Source organism: Parasteatoda tepidariorum, chromosome 1 (genome assembly GCF_982258835.1).
Source record: "Parasteatoda tepidariorum strain Cologne lab strain chromosome 1, Ptep-v5.0, whole genome shotgun sequence".
Classification (NCBI taxonomy): domain Eukaryota; kingdom Metazoa; phylum Arthropoda; class Arachnida; order Araneae; family Theridiidae; genus Parasteatoda; species Parasteatoda tepidariorum.
Window position 1 is genome coordinate 63,098,794 of NC_141755.1, and position 20,152 is coordinate 63,118,945.

At 27.7% G+C, this 20,152-nt stretch overlaps 1 protein-coding gene across 2 annotated transcripts in view; it reads left to right on the forward strand.

Moving 5' to 3' along the window:
- Nucleotides 1-7,314: 7,314 nt before the first annotated feature.
- LOC107444558 (uncharacterized) overlaps nt 7,315-20,152 on the forward strand; it is a 92,553-nt gene continuing 79,715 nt past the window's right edge. Inside the window, exons 1-2 of one of the 2 annotated variants that reach the window (XM_071179728.2) lie at nt 7,315-7,472; nt 19,740-19,887. In XM_071179728.2, the coding sequence (XP_071035829.1) occupies nt 19,782-19,887 (106 nt within the window). In that variant the 5' untranslated portion in view covers nt 7,315-7,472; nt 19,740-19,781. The remainder of the gene's footprint in view (nt 7,473-19,739; nt 19,888-20,152) is intronic. The other variant, XM_016058722.4, reaches the window with a different exon arrangement.

The window sequence follows — 20,152 nt, forward strand, 5'->3', positions numbered from 1 at the left end:
TTCTTTCTAGGGCTGTGGAGTCGAAATCGGAATAAAGTAGATTTTGAGGTAAAAGAAGTTTGAATCATGGAATCGCTGAAAACGCGTTGACCCGAACTCCAGTTTTTGTTGGACATTATGAATTTGAAATTTGACGAATTTTGTTGAATGACGAACAAATTAAAAAAGCAAGGAAAGCCAGCTATGAACTCTCAATCGGGAATGTAATTACATTCAGAACAATTGAAGCATTCAAATCAGGACAGTCAGATTGATTTTCTATTGATTCTTTAGCATCATCTTCTAATAATGAATAAAATGTTGAGAAATATTTGGATAATATTGAAAAGGCTGATGCAAAGCGAAGGAGATTAAAAATTCAAGAGTCTTTAGATATAAAAATAAAAAAAGCACACACACACACACACACACATATATATATATATATATATATATATATATATATATATATATATATATATATATATATATATATATATATATATATATATATATATATATATATATATATATATATATATATATATATATATATATATATATATATATATATATATATATATATATATATATATATAATATATATATATATATATATATATATATATATATATATATATATATATATATATATATATATATATATATATATATATATATATATATATATATATATATATATATATTTATATATATATATATATATATATATATATATATATATATATATATATATATATATATATATATATATATATATATATATATATATATATATATATATATATATATATATATATATATATATTTATATATATATATATATATATATATATATATATATATATATATACACACATAATTTTTTTTTTATTCCAAAAAAAATTTTGTTCAATTATCTCTAAGGTTTATTTACTCTTCGAATGAATAAAAAAAGCGAGAGTTAGACAGAGGGTGCGGTGGCGTGCGCATCAGTTTCCGTTACCACTCACCACCTGTCGCCTGGGTCTCGCAGGTGGTACCCGCGCAATGCCGTTACATCGACACCCTTTTTCGCTACTTATTTTCTTCCACTGAGACGATTTGTCTCCAGTTTGTGTATCACTGAAGTCCATCGAAACCCATTTCTGATATTTAATTCAACTAATAAAATCCTTTTCCAAATCTTCGGATTTTTGTAATTCGGAAGCTAAAAGTGACAGGCAGTACTGCAGCCAAGCGCAAAGTCTTAAAGCGGAAACTTAACTCAAAGAAAAGATGTATTATGCCTTTTATTAACTAGTAAAGCTATTAACTAAATATCCCCGAAAAACTGAAGCGGTAAGATATTACTTGGTTGAAAACTGCATTTGCTTCAAAAATATGCAAAGTGGAAATAACAGCTGACAAGTTTCAAGCGCTCAAAAACAGGCGGCTATTTTCAAGACTTGCCAGACGCGAATGAGAAGAAACAAAAATGATTTGAAATATAAAAACGTAGAGTTTAAAAAAAATGGAAAAATAAAGGTGAGAAACAAAACTTTGTCTTCACTGGACAAATGCTTTAAAATTTGGACTTCAAGATTATAGATATGTTCTTTATCAAGAATACAAGAAATCATCATTTGCTGTTTATTGTTGGAATCTTAGACATAAATTCAATTTCGCCAATGCTGAAACTATTTTCACCCCAGTCACATCAGCTCATCTTGATGCCTTGAAATCTTGTTTTATTCATATGAATACTGCTTCCCTTTTAAGGACATTAATTTCTCACCACCTCTCCATAGCACGTAGAAATACATTCTACACTAATTTGCCCCTCTCGGTCACTGTGGTTTTTCTTGTTCTGTTTTTCATCTTTTTTTTCTCTCTCGACTACTACGGTTTTTCTACTTTTGCTTCTCACCTTTACTTTTCCGTCCCGCAGTGGACTGATCGTTAAGACACGGTTCCCAGCAGATCACCGAAGTCAAGCATCATTGGCTGCGGTCAGTGTGCGGGTGGGTGACCACTTGGATCAATCTGCGTAGGGACCGAGGGTGTGCGGTATTGATCCTCGTTAAACTGTTCTACCGTAAAGTGCTCGACTTCGCGTGCAGGTCGTCGGGCTACCGATGCGGGGGTGCCACCCCCTCTGCAGAGGATCAAAATTGTGATGGCATGTCTTCGGATTATCCTCAGAGATGTTTCCCAGACCGTCGCCAATAGCCCATTGTGCAGCTCCAGTGCGACGTAAATGAACTACAACAACAACAACCTTTACTTTTCCATTTTTCGCTGGCAACTTAACGTTTTTTATTGCAAATCACTTCTTCTCTTCATTGACGTCTGCCAAGTCTTGAAAATGGCCGTCTGATTTTGAGTGTTTGAAATACGTCGACTGTTATTAACGGTTTGTATATTTTTGAAGCCATTGAACTTTTTAATGAAATAGTAAAGTCATTGTTATAAATTAATGGAGTGCTGCTAGATTATCTTAGTAAAAAAGCATTCGTTTTCGGACTCAAGCTGACCCCCAATCCCGAGCATCGTTTATACTACTCTCAATTGAAGATTATACATATGAGGAAGGGGAAAGAAAGGAATGAACATAAACTTCCTTCTATATTCTTGTCGCAACGACCTTACTTGTTATGCATAATTGTGGATGTTACGCCAATTGCTTACGAGCGCTAAATTTCGGAAATTTTTCTTTCGTAATGCAGATAAATTTTACTCATAAATATTTTATCCTGTTTTAATATTTAAAATAAAAGTAATTACCCAATGTAATTATAGCCTTTATATCTCGATACTTGACTCGAAAGTTCCCGTGTCTTGCGAATCTGGTTCAAAATTATATGGTTACATTATATCTTAAATCCATCTGCGTGGTTCGAAACTGATTGTAATGAAATATAAATCTAAAGATTTTCAATTTGTGTAAATCATTATACTAGGTATCTATGAAAAATCAAAATCTGGCAAGTCGAGTCTCTTCGGTGCATTGAAGCATTTACACAGTCACTTTCGTGTGAGTCCAAAATGTTTTTTAAATATCGCAATTTCTAGCTTATCGATAAATGGCGACAGTCATTGAGCAGTAATAGTGAATTTCAAAGTAAGGTTGGTATCAATGAGCTATTTATCCTTAAAATCGTAATTTTTGATAGTTTGTTAGGAGTTAAATTAAATAATACTTTGAATACTAACACATATCCAGAAATAGAATTTATATTCATGAAATGTTAATTAAATATTGGAACAACAAAATTAAATGCCATTATTCCAATGCAGGAAGTAAGTCTACTTTATGATAATGAGGCTATTTTTAAGTTTTATTCGTGTTGTTCTTTCTAGAATAATTTAAATAATTTAAAGATATCCCAAATTTAAAATTTGCTTAGAAGAATATATCAAAAAAACTCAAGAACGTCAATTATTCACACAATTGCCAGGACCATAAAATGATCAGTCATTAAATTTGAGTCAGATCACTAAGCCTTTTTAAGCAATATATAGATGAAACTGTAAGTTGTTCTGAGAGTTTATTGTCAAAATCCTTATTATAAATTAATCCAGGAAACATACAGCAAAAAAAGAAAAAAAAGAATTAATTTAATTTTATGTCAATTTGCATTTTAAAATTTAACCTGAACCTAATAACACCACTACTTGAATCACGATTTATTTCATTTATTTATTTATTTATTTATTTATTTATTTATTTATTTATTTATTTATTTATTTATTTATTTATTTATTTATTTATTTATTTATTATTTTAATTAATTTATTTATTTATTTCAGCATTTTTAAATTCAAAATAAAATAAAAAGTTATAAATAATTTAGTGGCATTTAGCTCTGACATTCATCACACTTTTATTATTTATGTTATAAAATAAATTGCTAAACAAGTATTTTTACATCTAGTTCATGGAAATAATACTAAAAGTTCCAAAAGAGCAAATACCGATAAAGTAGTTTATTCTCTGAAAATTTAAGAAAATTTGTGTGAGGTTATTATTTTGTTGAGAACTGTCATAATTTAGAATAATAAATAACATCGAACGACTATTTAGTAAAAGTCCTCTTGAATAATGACAAAATGATAAATCTTGTCTCAAAAATATTTTGACGAAAGACTGAATTTTTCATTATTTTTAGAAAAAACTGGTCAACAAAATTTTTGTTAATTTAAACTTATAACTCATATATATGTCAGCCACTATCAAAAAAACTGAACTGCGTCAAAAGAAACCAACATTATCTATTCCATATTATTTAATCATTTGTTATGAGCGCGACAAATGCAAATGGAACCTTATTTTGTTTTTTGTCCACTTCTGAGAAAACTGGATGTTTGTAGACAAATATCGAGACAAACTCACCTATGTAAGATGGAAAAAAAGGCGCATTACCTTTAATCGATAGACTGCGTAGTTTTCTTGTTAGAACGGAGATTCTAACGTAATCTATACCCGGAGAACTTCGATTACAAGAACAGGAAACAAAAACAGCTGTATTAACCGCGATTTGAATGCTAATTTTTGTTTCCAATGTTTGTTAACCCTTAATCAATTTTTAAAGTTTTAGAGGAAGGAGTCAGGCCTCACCAAATGAGTTGGTGTATATATATATATAAATATATATATATATATATATATATATATATATATATATATATATATATATATATATATATATATATATATATATATATATATATATATATATATATATATATATATATATATATATATATATATATATATATATATATATATATATATATATATATATATATATATATATATATATATATATATATATATATATATATATATATATATATATATATATATATATATATATCCTGGATTTAAAAATTTTGACATACAAGTGTTAAGATTTATATCAGGCAATAACTTATCTCTAAATTGTTTTTATTCATTTGTGTTATCGTAACATCAAGTGAATACCTCGACAGAGAAATAAAATTTTCCACAACAATAGATAAATTGTCATTAATTATGAAAAAATAACTCAAGTGAGAAAATAGCTAGGGAAAAATTACTAAAAAATTGCAATAACTTTCAAACAAATAGGAATTTCGAAAGAAAATCGCGAAATTCGAAAAATATAAATGGAAATAGCCCTTTCAGCGGTTATGATAACTCTGTTGCCGCATTTCAGCTGGCTGCTATATCATCTCACCAGTTATTTTTTATTACAAATTTAACAGATGATAATTCTCAAACTACTAATAAATTTTTTTTAATGCCGTGGTAATTCTTGGACAATTTTTTTACACATCCTCGTCAATTTTCTAAATCGTGGAGTTTTTGCTCAGTAAAATAAAATATAACGTATAAAACAACAAAAGGAAAGTGAGAAAAAATTCGCTAAAAAGTATTTAAAACTGCAATAACTTTCAAGCAATTCGGATTTCGTTTTATTTGTAATTTTTTTTTTTTTTTTTTTTTTTTTTTTGACAGTCTAGAAATGATCCCAATAATTTAGTCTGGAGTTTGTTTTGTTGGTCAAATGTTTAAGGCCCTTAATATTTGTTTTACTTTTTGTGTATTTCACTATATATATTTGAACTATATTTAAAGTAATAAAGTAAAAAAATGCAAAAAATTATAAAACTCGTTTAACCAAAGATAATTTAGGCAAAATATAGTTTTTTAAGGTTTTTTCATTAATTTTGTTATTTATTTTAACAATGGTGAAAAAAAAGAATTATGAAGTAAGAATTTGACCTTATTCGTTTTCATTGAAAAATACAAAATTCCAATGACATCGGCCGAATAGTTTCTGTGCAGTAAAATTTCCAAAACGTCATACTTTTGCATTTTTATTTCTTAAGAAGTATCTGCCGATTTCGTTTGAATTTTTGATTTTATCATTTCATGTTACTCAGTTTATATTGATCTGAAAATGTCAATGCCTCACAATTTAAAAGTGCTTCGACCATTGTAAAAACAAACAATTAACAAAAATATTAAATAATATCAATAACTGCTAGATAATTATAAGTGATAAAATTGTCAAACTTTTTTTTTTGGACAAAATTTACAATTTTGTACAAATAATTTTCACACTTGAATATATATACTAATTCATACTACTCAAACTTTTGACTCCTTTACTATTACTATTGGAACTTTATTTTCCAGATTACGACTATTATTTTGCCTTCAAATTATCTTCAATACTTTGAGGATAAAGAATAGAAATACTTCGGGAAAAAAAAGATTTGTTTATTCTGAGAAGAAAAAGAAACGGAAAAAAGAAGAAAAACAAAAAGAAAGATTTTTTAAGCTGATTTTCTAGTTTAATTCCTCTTCTGCACGAATTAATTAGCATATTTAAGTTATCTTTTCGAAACCCTAAAATTTTTTCTGAGTACATAAAAATCCGATCAATAAATCAAAACTTAATAATTTGCTCAGTTTTACATTTTGCACTCTGAGTTTGAGTCATCCGTCATTTATTCAAAATCATTTTTACTATAGATTTTACCACACTAAACCCACAAAATACAGAGAAAAAAAGTAAATTTTGGCACCAGTGAGTTGTAAATTATGCACCATTCATACAACATGTAATATATTTTGACCAATACATTCCACCATAAAAATTACATAACATTATCAATACTCATTTTAGTCAAAAATTTATTCAGAAGAATTAGTCAAGTCTCATGAATGTGGTCATCAATCATTAGTCAAAAATTTACGCATAAATAATGAGTGTTGTTGACTAAATCTGATCATGAATGGTGGAAGCGATGCTCCTTTACGAAAAGAATGATGAATGGTTCAGAGCAATCAAAAATGAATCTTATCTCTGAACAATCATATTGTCAGCCTTCCAATAAGAAGTAAAAAAAGGATGGGCAATTTTTGCAATTACCCAGATCTGCAAACTTCTTTAGGCTCAGCAGATTTCAAAATAGACCAGAAGAAAAATATTTACTTTCAAATATTTACTTAACAATTGATTTAAAAAATAAGAACTTATTTTTTATGAAAAATGTGTGTTGCACACATTTTCGAAATGTCTTGTTTCAATAAATATTTACCAACAGAAATTTTAATTGGTTATTAAAAATGGTGAAATTCTTGTGGATCTAGACGTATTACAATCAAGAAACCACTTAAGATCATTTTCTAACGGTACCTTATTCATGTTATTCGATTATAGGAGAAAGAGGAGGGACAAAAAGTTGAGGAGCTATTCCAGATCCAATCCGCGGCTGGGACGGCGGGGGAGGCTCATCTAAAAGGCGGGTCTTAAAGCTTGCGTCACATCCAATGAAATGTGCCCGTCCTGTCAGTCTGAAGGGGCTGCAATCAGTCGTCCGTAGTAGAGGTCCCGGTGCTGAAGGATTCAGGTGTCTAGTGAGGCTTGGATTACCTTCGTAGCGTTCCGATTCTTTTGTTATTAGGATTCCACAAAGAAAAGAGGATTACTAGACTCGAGGATTCTGCAACTGCGCAAGTGAGTTTCATTTCCTTTACCTTTCCTATTTAGTGATAGTATTCAATTTAAAACCGCGTTTTTTTTAGCTGTTGCTTGAAATGTCTTACCGAAATTCTGTGATGAAATCTAACTTTAAGAATTAAAGAGAACACCGGCTTCATCGATGTTCTTATAATAAAACTTCACTGTACTAAGACGAAGCGTTTTTAAAAAAAAATAGGTAGCAGTTATGAGATCAGGATATTTAAATGAAAATACGCCTTATAAGTAATAAGGAAAAATGATGAAGCCCAATCTAATACTCGACGCCATAAAAAAAAATAATTAATTAAAAAATAATAAGAATGTACATGTTTTGAATTAGGTTCTGTCTTGAGTACAAATTACTGAAAGCTAGGATATAATTATTCACGATCAAACTCAGAAAAGTTTTGTTTAGAATAAAATATATAGTTGCTACATTTATCAATACTGAAACTGTCAAGATAAATATATTAACGAGAAACAATGTAGATGACATTGTAACTGAAAAATCTAACAGAATCATGGAAATTTACGATACTTAAGTTTATGCAGATTTTCGCTTTAAGTTGTCAATTGCATGAGGTAATTTGTGCCCAACGTTTCTATTTAATTATTGTTAATTCCCCTTACAATTTTGCAAAGTAGGCTAGCTTGCCCCACGTTTAAGTGGTTGATTAACTAAATTGCCTAATAGGTCAAAGAAAGCTATGTTTTACAATATTCAACAAAAATTCAATAATGGGTGCTAAAAGGAGGTTTGACTGACCATTCTTGTCGAGAAAGTCTTTGGTCAAGGTCCGTTAGCTGCGCGTGTTCTATTGTAGTCATCGATGCGATGCGCACCTCCTCTAAAATGAATGCATAAGATAAAAACAAACATGTCTTATTATTGGAGTCCATTCGGTTGACCGATTCCTTCTGTTCCTGGAGTGGATACCCTTTTTTAAAACAATGACTCAGAATGATCCTCGTTTAGTCCCGCTTACACCTCTCTTCAACCATTTTAGATATTTTAACACCTCACTGACTTTTCAGTTTGTTTGTTTATTTGAGATTTGTAGGTGGCACTTATTATGCTAGGCGACAAATATTTAGTGTTATTTCAGCAGTGAATAGTTTGTTTGTTGAGTGTGTGCGTTTATCTCGGTTTTATAATATGCATGGTATAAACGTGCTATCTGTTTGTAAGATATTCCAATTTGTTTACATTCAAATTTCATTAAAAAAAATTATTCAATAATTTTAAAATTTTTCACAGTATAAGATAAAGTTTATTTTATATAGAATGCATGACGATAATTTGCGATGAAACAGTAATTAATTTAGTTTTTTTCCTTTTTTTTCTCATTAAATATTATTATCACAACATACCCACGGATTTAATAACAACAAATCTATAAAAGATGTTCATATTTTTTTAAAACTTTAATGAAATTTTAGAAATAAAAAAATAATAATATTAAAAAAAAGTTCAATGGGACACTATCATTTTTTGATATTTCTGTGATTTTGAAATATTTTTATATAATTTTTCAGTTTCGTTTCTTTTTATTATCATTTTCTATTTCTTGAATTTAACCAAGTAGTTAGCTTCCTATTCTATTAAAACAACATTAATATATTTTAAACTGTCTCAGTGCAGTATTTAGACTTTCATTTTGGTGAAGTGAAGATTGACAGCTGCGAAACTTAAAATAAGAGTCGGAAATAGCTGTCAGCGGAACCCTTCTTCGCCCGAAGCTCTTTAAAAGTAAACAACAGGTGGCTAGCGGAAAGTGTCCCTATCCTGCGCTATCTTTAAAAGACTTGATTAAGGTAAAAGAGAAATCTTAGGTACAGACGAAACGTAAATAAGAGTTAGAAAATGATTCATTCATTTCCAATCTATGTACTATTTACTTTGCTGGAGTTTCCAATTATAAATCCATAGCATCACAATTGTATGAGGTGGAAAATTAATCGCAATATATATCAGAATTCAGTATTCAAGTATACTTGAAGTAACCAGCAGTTTTCAAATTTCATTGATCGTCCTCAAAAACTTTCAAACTCTTTAAAGACAGAAAATGTCCCCAAATTTTTCAGAAAGCATATAATCTTTTTTACTTGCAGCGAAATATCAAATAAAATCAGAAATGAGAAAAAAAGAATTTTTATTTTAACATTATTTTTATCATTCTTAAAAAAGAATTTTTATTTATACGAAGAGCAAAAATGCATTATGCTTAAACAAATGAAAACGTGGTACTTGTCTATAAAAATTCTGACGGAAAATTCTAAAAAAAATTATTATTTAGAATATTATTTGATATTTTGAAACTGCTCTGTAATTGTTATCAACTTAAAAATAATTCTTTGTTTCACATATAAATTAATATTTTCCATAAATATATGGTGTTCTCAAATCAAAATTTTTCGAAGACGCTCCACTGATTTGTCTTCAAAATCATGGTTTGTAAATCTGATCACCTTAGGTCTACTGGTAGTCACGTTGCTAAGTAGTAGTTTGTTATACCTATATTTAAAAGGGATCTGTACAATCTAAATGAAAAGTATGTAGATATACGGGTGGTGGACAACTTAATTTTATGAAACAATATTTCCTCTCAATAAAATAGGCCTTTAAAATTTTGTACGCTCAAACTGTTAGCTTATTTTGAAAGATTACGATGTATGCATAATGAAATTAAGTAGTTTCAAATACTTTCAAATAGTTCTTTTTGGGTCTATATCAACTTAGCACTAATCACAGCAATAGGATTGTTCTGAATTAGAGCAAGTATATAAATATCGTTTTATTAGAAAACTAATCATTTAATTACCAAAAATTCTCAATAGATATGTGAATAAAGTTTGCAAAATATGAATATTGATTCCTCTGTAAGCAAGATTTTAACAAGGCTTATAACCAGAATTTTAACTTTTAAGGCTGGAATCTACAATTATGAGTTTAATTCAGTAAATAGATTTGAAATTCATAAAGACTTAAAATGGACTTATTTTATGAAGAAAAAATAAGTAAAGAAGTAAATTTGCATCGTTTATATATGCTGATATGAGCAAAACTGAGAAAATGTTTAGGATCGGAATGAAATTTGCAGGTTTTTTTAAGGCAGTCTTATTTTAATTAAACAGTGTAACTACAAGACATATCAAGGTATTGATTCAGTTCACATTGAAAAAAAAACTAACCAACAAGCATCTCAATAGTACTAAAAAGTTTCACTTTTACTTCAATAGACTTGAAACAATGGATTTGAAATATTTTTAATGTGTGATTTATTTCGATTTAAATTTGAAGTTGCTAAAAACATTTTAGACAATTTTTTAATAAATAATTACATAAAAATTCTTATCAGTCTAAATAAAACAATAATAGTAGCAAGATTCATTGCACTTCAAAAAAAAAATGCAAAAAATATGAGTGGGGTATTTTTCTGCAGTTTTGAGTCGATTTCTTTTTATTGTCTCAACTTAAAATGAAGAGGCCCAAAAGTTCCGCGAGATTCCTATTTTTATTTGGTATTTAAGTTTATTTTATGACTTTATAAATTTACGAGTACTTTGTTAAAAATTGGAATTGTGGAAGTAATTCTAAACTATGTAACTCTTTATCGCTGCTATGTTCTAATGGATTGTCGAGCGGTTTTATTTTTGAGCTAACACTCTCACTTTATTGACGGGTCACGACCACTAACAATTCAAAATTAAGACGCGTCACGGTACGACGCCTTCATCACTGCCATCCCGCTAGCCGTTACGTGGTTTTGCTAAAGAGATTCTTAGATCAGAGGTCGAGCTGAAACACCGCTTTTCCAAAGAACCCCACAGCAAGTACGGAACACTGAAAAAAATTAATGGGTGCTGGAGTGACGTTTTACCGGAATATAAACGGAGTTAAGAGGCCCTTGGTATTTGTGTCCAGAAAGAGGAGTTAAAGTGGGCATACCTGTCAAAAGCGGTTTGTTCAAAATTATGAAATGTGACTTTATAGATTAATATTGCAATATTGGGGCTTAACTTTGTTGGAAGATTTTAAGACAGACTAATCTTTTTAATCGCAATATTAAAAATTGGCCTCGTTGAAGCTTACAAACAGAAGTTTAGTGATTGGAATCATTATATAAATGTGATGTAGAAATTCAAATGTGAAAACATTGTATAAAAAACAAGTTAGCATAACATAATCCTACATATTTTCAAGTTGACAAACGCCTACCAGAATTTTAATAGTGACTCTCTCACACGTAGTGTCAAGGGAGACATAAATTATACGGAAAGTAATACTTATTTTTCTAATTTTAAGCGAAAAAATCTAATTATACATTTGTGAATAGGAGGCATGCGATTTCATATTCTTTATGTTATTAAGACAACCAGCAATGTTTAATTCTACGCGAATTAAATAATTTATGAGTACTAATAAAAATACTTAGTTGGTCCGTTTTTCAAATTTTTATTCCTTTAGAAAAATGAATAAATGAAGCAGTTTAACGAGTTGGAATAGCTTAAAAGAAATATTTGTTCATTTAAAACAATTTACAATATTATACGTTAATGTTTGTTTTGTGGTAAGATTAAAAGAAATCACTAATAAATAACTTTTAATAATACCCCTGAAATAAGATTTTACTCATATGAGTTTACCAGTAACGACAAATTTTCATATACAGTTTTAGTACTTGAATAAATAAATATTGTAAAAAAAATAATAATAATAATTCAAATAGATTAGACTGATTTGAATTTTAAATTAATACTCTAGAAACACTTAAATATTATTACTGTGAAATATTGTCCAAAATCCCTCTCACACGGAATAAAAATTTAATGTAAAAAACAGACAGCAATTCTCAAATTTTCAAAAATAAATGTTAAAAGTTTTTTTTAAGCTTTTTTAATAGCTGTTATATGGAATGAACTCTCGGTTATAGTGCATAATGTTTCATGTATACTAGATAATATTTCATGTATACTATATATTCATATCACAATGGTTTACCGGAAATTCTGGTTTTCGAAATTTTAGTTCTTTTTACCAAACATTTAGTAAAAAATACGAAACATAAAACTACATTTAACCAAATAAATGGTTTCTATACCATGCTCTAAAATATCATGATAAATTACCAAATTTTATCACATATTATTAGACCATATTAAATTGTTAATTTAACTAAAGCGCTTAGGGTAAAAACTACCGAGCTTTTTGTTGTTCTCATGGAGCCACAAACATACTAAATTTTACCACTTTCTGGTAGTTTTAACCGTACTTTTCTTCCTAGTGAAAACAAAAACAAATTAAATCAAAATCTTCATACAATTCAAGTATCTGTACATAAACAATTTATGCTGCTTTTTTTTTCATCCAATAATCATGCTGAAAATAATTTTACTAAATACTTTGAACTAGAGAGGCATTGAAAGAACTTAAATTATGTTTTAGTGAAAAATTAAAAACAATTTCACAATTTATGTTGACTTAATGTCTTATGTGTTTTAAAAGAAAATGTGTATTTTTTTAGCCATTCACTATTCAATTTTTATTATTCTGTAATGGAATTAAGCAAAATGTTTGTCTATAATGTAATATAAAAACTTTCATTCTAAAAAATAATATTAATGTGTTAAAGCCGCTATCCCCTGTTCTAAATTCTATAAATAAAATGAACAAATATAGTTGATGAGTGAAATAAAGCATACTTCAAAAGCATAGCCTATTTTTTTACTTTAAAATTATAAAATTTATTTATTAATTATATAATGTTTGGGAAATACTTATATTTCAAATATATTTGCATAAGTTTACGCAAAATTGAACGCTTTAAAATGGATATGCGAATTGAAAGAATCACTAATAATTTATTTGAAAATATATTATTTGAAAAAAATAGTCATAAGTAGGTCTGCTACCTCTATTAGAAATAAATAACAAAGCCAAAAACTACTGATTTCAGAAGCAGTTGTTTTGAGCTTAAATGCAAGTAATCGCGATCATGCATTAAATAAATTGTCAACTACACACCGTTTTCTTCATTGTTTGCTTATTGTTAAAGGGTTTTTTTTAACCTGACAAATTTAAAGAAACTCTACTCTACTTTTGTTATAACTCTGTTTATTTTAAATTTTCAATTACGAAAAAACCCAAAATTTTAAACGTATCATCAGATAAAAACAGCTTTTAAAGAAACGAAATCTAATTAATATTCATTAGATTTTTTAACAAAATAAGTTTTAAACTGCTTTAAAGTATCTCATATTTTTGAATTAGAATTTCTACACAACAACAATACATTGAAAAAGAATAGCTTGGAGGACATAGTTACTTTCTCAATTTAACTTAAAAATAATTTTAAATTTTAAACCACGAAAATAGTACATTAAACCAACGCTCGAAGCATGTCGACTTATATTACCAACTTTATAAGTTTAAAGCAAATTATGTTTTTGGATCTGCAAATATAACTGTAGTACTACAAACTTATTATGTATTTAATACTAAATTTTTGTTTCAAAAATTTCGAACTTATTTTATTTTAATGTGTAGTTAAAATTAAATTTAGAAACTTTAAAACCTATAGATATAAAATACCGTTGACAATCAAGTTAGTGACGGAACTCAGCCGTGACGGCAGTTCACAATTGCTTATTGTTTTATTATTATTATTATGTTTATCCTTTATTTACTTATTTAATAAAGTTTCATCTTCCTATTTATACAAATTGAAAACTTACTTTTAAAATTTTTGAATCGCATAAAAAATAATGCCTTTAAGTTTAAAAAATGAAACTAATACCAAATTTCCCATTGATTTTAGCAAGATAGAAAATTTAATGTCGTAAGTGGGAACAAAGAATAAGGTTTCATATGAAAATGGGAAAGTACTAATAATTTGCCAGAAATAAAATGCAACAAAATTTCATGAGATAAAGGAGGAAAAATTTGAGCTTAAATTCAAAATGACATACTGCATTTTAAAAGCAAAATTCACCAATGTTGCTTTCTTATTTAATAACTAAAAAAAAAAAAAAAATTATAAGGACTGTCAACAATGAAAAATTTACAATGATAAAGCAAAGCATATTTTCTCAGTAAATACTGTATCAAACTTGCACTACTTTGACAATAACAATAATAGTTTGAGCTGTAAATAAATAAGTTTTCCTTTCGCACAATTTTATTTAATAAAATTTAAAATGCAATGAAGTATTTAGAGATTCTTTAAAAACATGTTGTATCGAAGTTAACAACAAATGCAGGTTATAGAAAAAGTAATTCTAACAGCAATTTTTTGTGCGACAATTATGTTTTTTTTTTTCAGAAAAAAAGTATGTTTTATTCGCTATAAGCAAATTTCAATGCTAAAACAAAACATACAAACTAGCAACGATAACTGTACAAAAATATAACCTATTACGAAAAATGTATAGCGGACTTATAAGTAATACACAATGTAAAGTGCTTATTTCCCCACTTATTTATTTTTCCAATTTCTTTACTATCCTGAGGATCATTATGAATCAAGGTGATTACTTACTTCTGTTAAATCAAATATAGTTTAAATGATGATTTAACAAGCAATAACAAGTGATATTAAATAAATGAAACGGATTTAATTAAATATATTAATAGAAAATATTAGTTAACTTATTAAAAACTGCAAAAGAAACAAATAAATAAATAAAAAAAAGAAAATATCAGTGTTATATATAAAGTTAAATTTTGAATGAAATTTTTCAGCATGAAAAACTATAACGAAGCAAGTTGGTTATTTATATTTCTCAAACAAGGTCTATGTGAAATAAAAATTTAGCTAGCTAAAAAAAATGAGGGAAATGAATTAATACAATAAAAAATATATTAAAAGAGTAAATTATTTATATTTGATTAAAAACTGCAACAAAAAAACATCTTATGAGTGCGGCATTAAGTAATACGTTAACTTAATGTTAGGCATAATACATAATTCATGATTAGTGACATAATACTGCATGTAAAATGTGTAACCTGAATATGTTTACCAACAGCTAAATTAGTTGCGTTGAGAATTTATTATCTGTTCAAGAGAATGAAAAACTCGGGTTTTTAAAAATCAGATAAAAGATCTGTTTCAGATAAAATTCTCTAACTTATTCTGATAAATGTTTGTTACAAAATATGATGTATGATATTTAAAGGACGACAAGAATTTTAACCTTGATTATGACAAGCAAATAAATAACTGGTTGATACTTGAATTAGTTCTTTGATCGTATAAACAAGAGAAAAATAATCGTTTATTAGTAAGTTTATAACATACACTTACTCTCATTAAACTTATAGTTACACTAAATCCATTAAATAAAGTAACCACATCCACTTTTATATTCTAAAAAATGTGTTTAAACTTAAATATATGTTATCGAAGAGGGAAAATGTTCATTATAATATAACAGGTATAAAAGATTTCCCACTTGCAAAATGATATTTTTTTTCCTTTTTTTATAAAAAAAGTTTTTATTTTATTTATTCATTTTCTTTATTTAGAAAATTTTTTAGTTTTTTTCAGTGAACGTGGTGAACTGAAAAATTAATCCATATGGTCTTGGCTAATTTTAAAGCTAAGCAAATCAGAAGAAAACTACAAAACAAGTCGAAAGTGACTATCAAAATTGGGATTTGACCATTTTTGAAACATGGCTGACAAAATAAATACATAAAATTTAGAAACGAAATTTATTAAGTAAGTTTAAGATTAAAGAATTATTTCAAAAAATTATTAGAAACTACAAAGCGAGAATGATTTCAAAAATAAATAACAAAAAAAAATAAAATGAATGTGTGCAAAACATTCAAAATCTCCCAAAACGTTTTCATCTACTCACAGTTTCTAATGTTAGGTTATCACAAGTAAAATCAACGTGAATCATTTCGTAACGTATGGTGATGAAGTCACGGAATTCGTATTTAAAAGGAATATGAAACCATGTGTTTCTTATATTTACGCTTTTAAACGTGCCTCCGTGAACTTAATGGAAACTCAACAAGAACTAACAAAATAAAATTAAACCATTAAAATAAAAAAATCTATTAAGCAATTGGATGTGTAATCTTTCTTTTGGGGAGTTAAACTTACTTATATTCTGGTTAATCTAATTATAAGAAGCCGCAACGGAGTTAACGAATTTCAAAAATAAATAAATTAATTAATTAATTAAAAATTATGTATTACGTGTCATGAATGTTTAGTCTGACGATATTAGGGTACTTATCGGTTTCAAAGGGTACTAGACCACTTAGTACCAATGTACTAATATTAGGTACCTATATTGGCTTAATGGTTTCTCCTTTCCACGACACCTATATTATAACATTTAATTCAGCGTCACTGGCGTCGATAATAGTTTCGGATTTCTTACAGCCTTTGAAGTGATTGGTCATCGAAAATAGTTAAAAAAATATTAGTACCGTGACTAATTATTTCCGAGAATTACAGTTAATTAATTTTGGTAATTTATACGAGTTGAAATAAAATAAATACATTTTATATTAAAAATCTAAACTAATCGAGAAAACTTATTCGTATAAGAAAACAACAAAAAAGTAACGTTTTGTTACTATCCAATGATGCTTAATTTTGGTAATAGGTACGACTTGAAGGATAAAAAAAAAGTTTAACATCAAGAATCTAAATTAATCAACAAAAGATGCTTATTTGTCTAGGGGAGTAATAAAAAATCACCATATTATTATTGACACCAATGATAATTAATTTTGGTAACAGGTACTACTGATATTATGCTAATCGGTGTTTTTAATAGGTACTAAATATACTGATATTGGTACCAATATACCTGTAAGCACTATGGAAATAAGTTTTTTACGGCCCACCGAAAGGTTTTCGAAAAGTGGTGATTATGGTAAGTTTTGGCTGTCAAGCAACAGCATTTCGCCAAATGATACTGAATATAGTTAATTTTTATTTTGATGGAATGAACTTCTAAAATAAAGCAATCGAAATAGGAAACAAATAATAATAAATTTTAAGAAAATGGAATTGTCTTAGCTTAATTGCGTCGCTATGTAATTTTCAGTTTTGTGCGTGATTTCGTTAATGTTGCTCAATACCGATTTATTGATTATTTACTGTTTTTTTCCCCACCCTGTACGAAGAACGAGTACTCAGCTAGTTATAATATATACATAACAGCATAATAAATACTATTTTCTATAATTATAATAATTATGCGTACAGTAAGCAGCGTAGAAAAACCTTGCACTTTAATTGCAATCGCTGGTTATGTGATAATACGTTAGGTTAAGTCAAAGATTGCATAATAGAAACTGTATAATATGAATAGGGTAGTGTATACATTTCTTGGTTCAATTATTGAAATATAGATGCGGCTTTTCGCGTTAAGCCAACCTAACCGTGAAATCAATTCAAGCTTATTTAGAAGCATTTTTATTAATCAGTAATCATTTTGAAATCAGTATGAAAATGCCTGCAGATCTTTTTATTAACCAGTGTGACAGTGAAGTGTTTAATCACGATTTTTGACGATGCATTCTTTTTACATTATCTTGTTTAAATTGAATTTCGGAAATATATTACTAGTTACAAAATTTCGAGGGAGATCAGTAAAATTATTGCTTGCAAAATATTGTGAGGATTTTTTTTCTTGATTATTCTTGTGGTCATTTTTTATTGATCGGTAATCATTGTGAAATCAGTACGAAAATGCTTGCAGATGTTTACATTAACCAGTTTTAAGGTGAAATGTTTAACCATGATTTTTGAATCAGATTATCGTGTTTAAATTAAATTTTAATATTTAAATTTAAAATTTGAATTAAATATTACTAGTGAAGTAAAATTATTGAATGCAAAATAATGTGAAGAATTTTTTCCAGTTTGCAAAATCGTTATTGATTAGCTGGCAACATTGATTTATTTGATTACAAAATATAACATTTTTTCTCTATTTCATTTTAACAAATAATAATGACTGTACGATAGTCTTAATCATAAAAAGTTTAAATTTTTATTCAATTCTTTCGAAATTTATAACGAGTATTATGACGCATTAATTAAAAATATAAATCTTTCGGCACCTATCTAAGTTAAAATAGTTAAAAAAATTATATTATAATTTTAATATTCGATATATATTATAGTAATTATTGTAATACATTTCCACATAGAATGTAAAAATTTCAAAACTCGAAAATTTGCAAATTGAGAAAAAATTAGAAAATAATTTGAGCGCATTTCGTATAAAAATCGGAGTCCATAACTTTCAAAGAGCTGAAAACTGATTAAACAATTCGTCAAAATGTTTAACAAAAGCACAAACTTATATGCTGCTAGAATTTTCATTCTAAAATTACGGTAAAGTAACCAGCAGTAGTCAGTCCATCCAATTAACTGTTAAGTTTAAGGTCAGAAAACTTTTTTTTATTTTCACGATATTGTTATCTGGCATAGTTATATATAAAAAAAAAAAAACTATACGGTTATGTAACCATTTATAACTGACATGGTTTCAGAATTATAAAAATTTTATTATACTGAACATTGGAGTTAGGTTATGTTTTTATTAGAAAATGAAGTTAGCTTGGGGTTGAGTTGTGTTTTGGCAAATGAACCGTGGTTGAACTTTTTAATCGAACGTATTGAACTTTTGAATTGATATTTTGAATCGAACTTTTTATTGAACTAGTATATTGGTTGAACCAATGAACTTTGTTGTGCTATGCAGCTATGTGGTGTTGCCCTCTATGCGTGAATAAGAGTTTCTTACTCTAATAGTCCAAGGTCCCCAATTGAAAAGTGCAGGACAATAGAAACTTTTCATGTGTTGAAGGAATGGGGGAAATATTGTGATATCAGCCGTCATGAGATTGACAGATTAGCCCTCTTAGCAACAGTATGTACCGAACTGCAAGCAATTAAATGGCTTTATAAGGTGGTCCTAGTTGGCGAGGGTATTACGGTTGTTTAACCATATTTGGTGAAAACAGTCAATAAATGATTTTTCTCATAGTTAACAGTGTGTATACCATTTTTTGTGGTTATTTGACTGTTTTAGAAAAATAATGGTAAAATAACAAATAAATTGCGATTTAACCTTTGTATCTGAAAAATTCCAAACAGTGTAATTGGAGGGTTATTTAATCACCACATGTATGTTGTGTCATGCTGAATTATGAATAACTGAATAAATTATTGATATTATGTATAGTATTTTCTTAATAATGAGTTGTTTTCTTTTTGACAGGCTTATGCGCAGATAAAAGAACTATCGGATGAGGATCATCGGATGCAAGAGGATATGTACGCTGACATGACTGGGGTGATGATGACCAACTTGGTCTCATCGTCCCCCGGTCACCAAGTTCAATTAGATGCCGATTCCAAGAAGAAACGTAAGTAACAAAAAAATATTGAATAATATTTATAGTTTTAGACAGTTCTTATATCATTACTTACCCTTGCCCATGTACTTCATGTTTTTGCTAATCTTTTACTTCTTTTGTTTGATTATTTTTTTAGGATATAAAATAAAATTTCTATAAATCATTACAATAATACGTCAGCCTTCATAAAACTTTATTTATTTATTTATTTTTTTGGTAATGTAATTATTATTACAAAAATTTTAATACTACTTTTTCATTTTTTCAAAGAAAT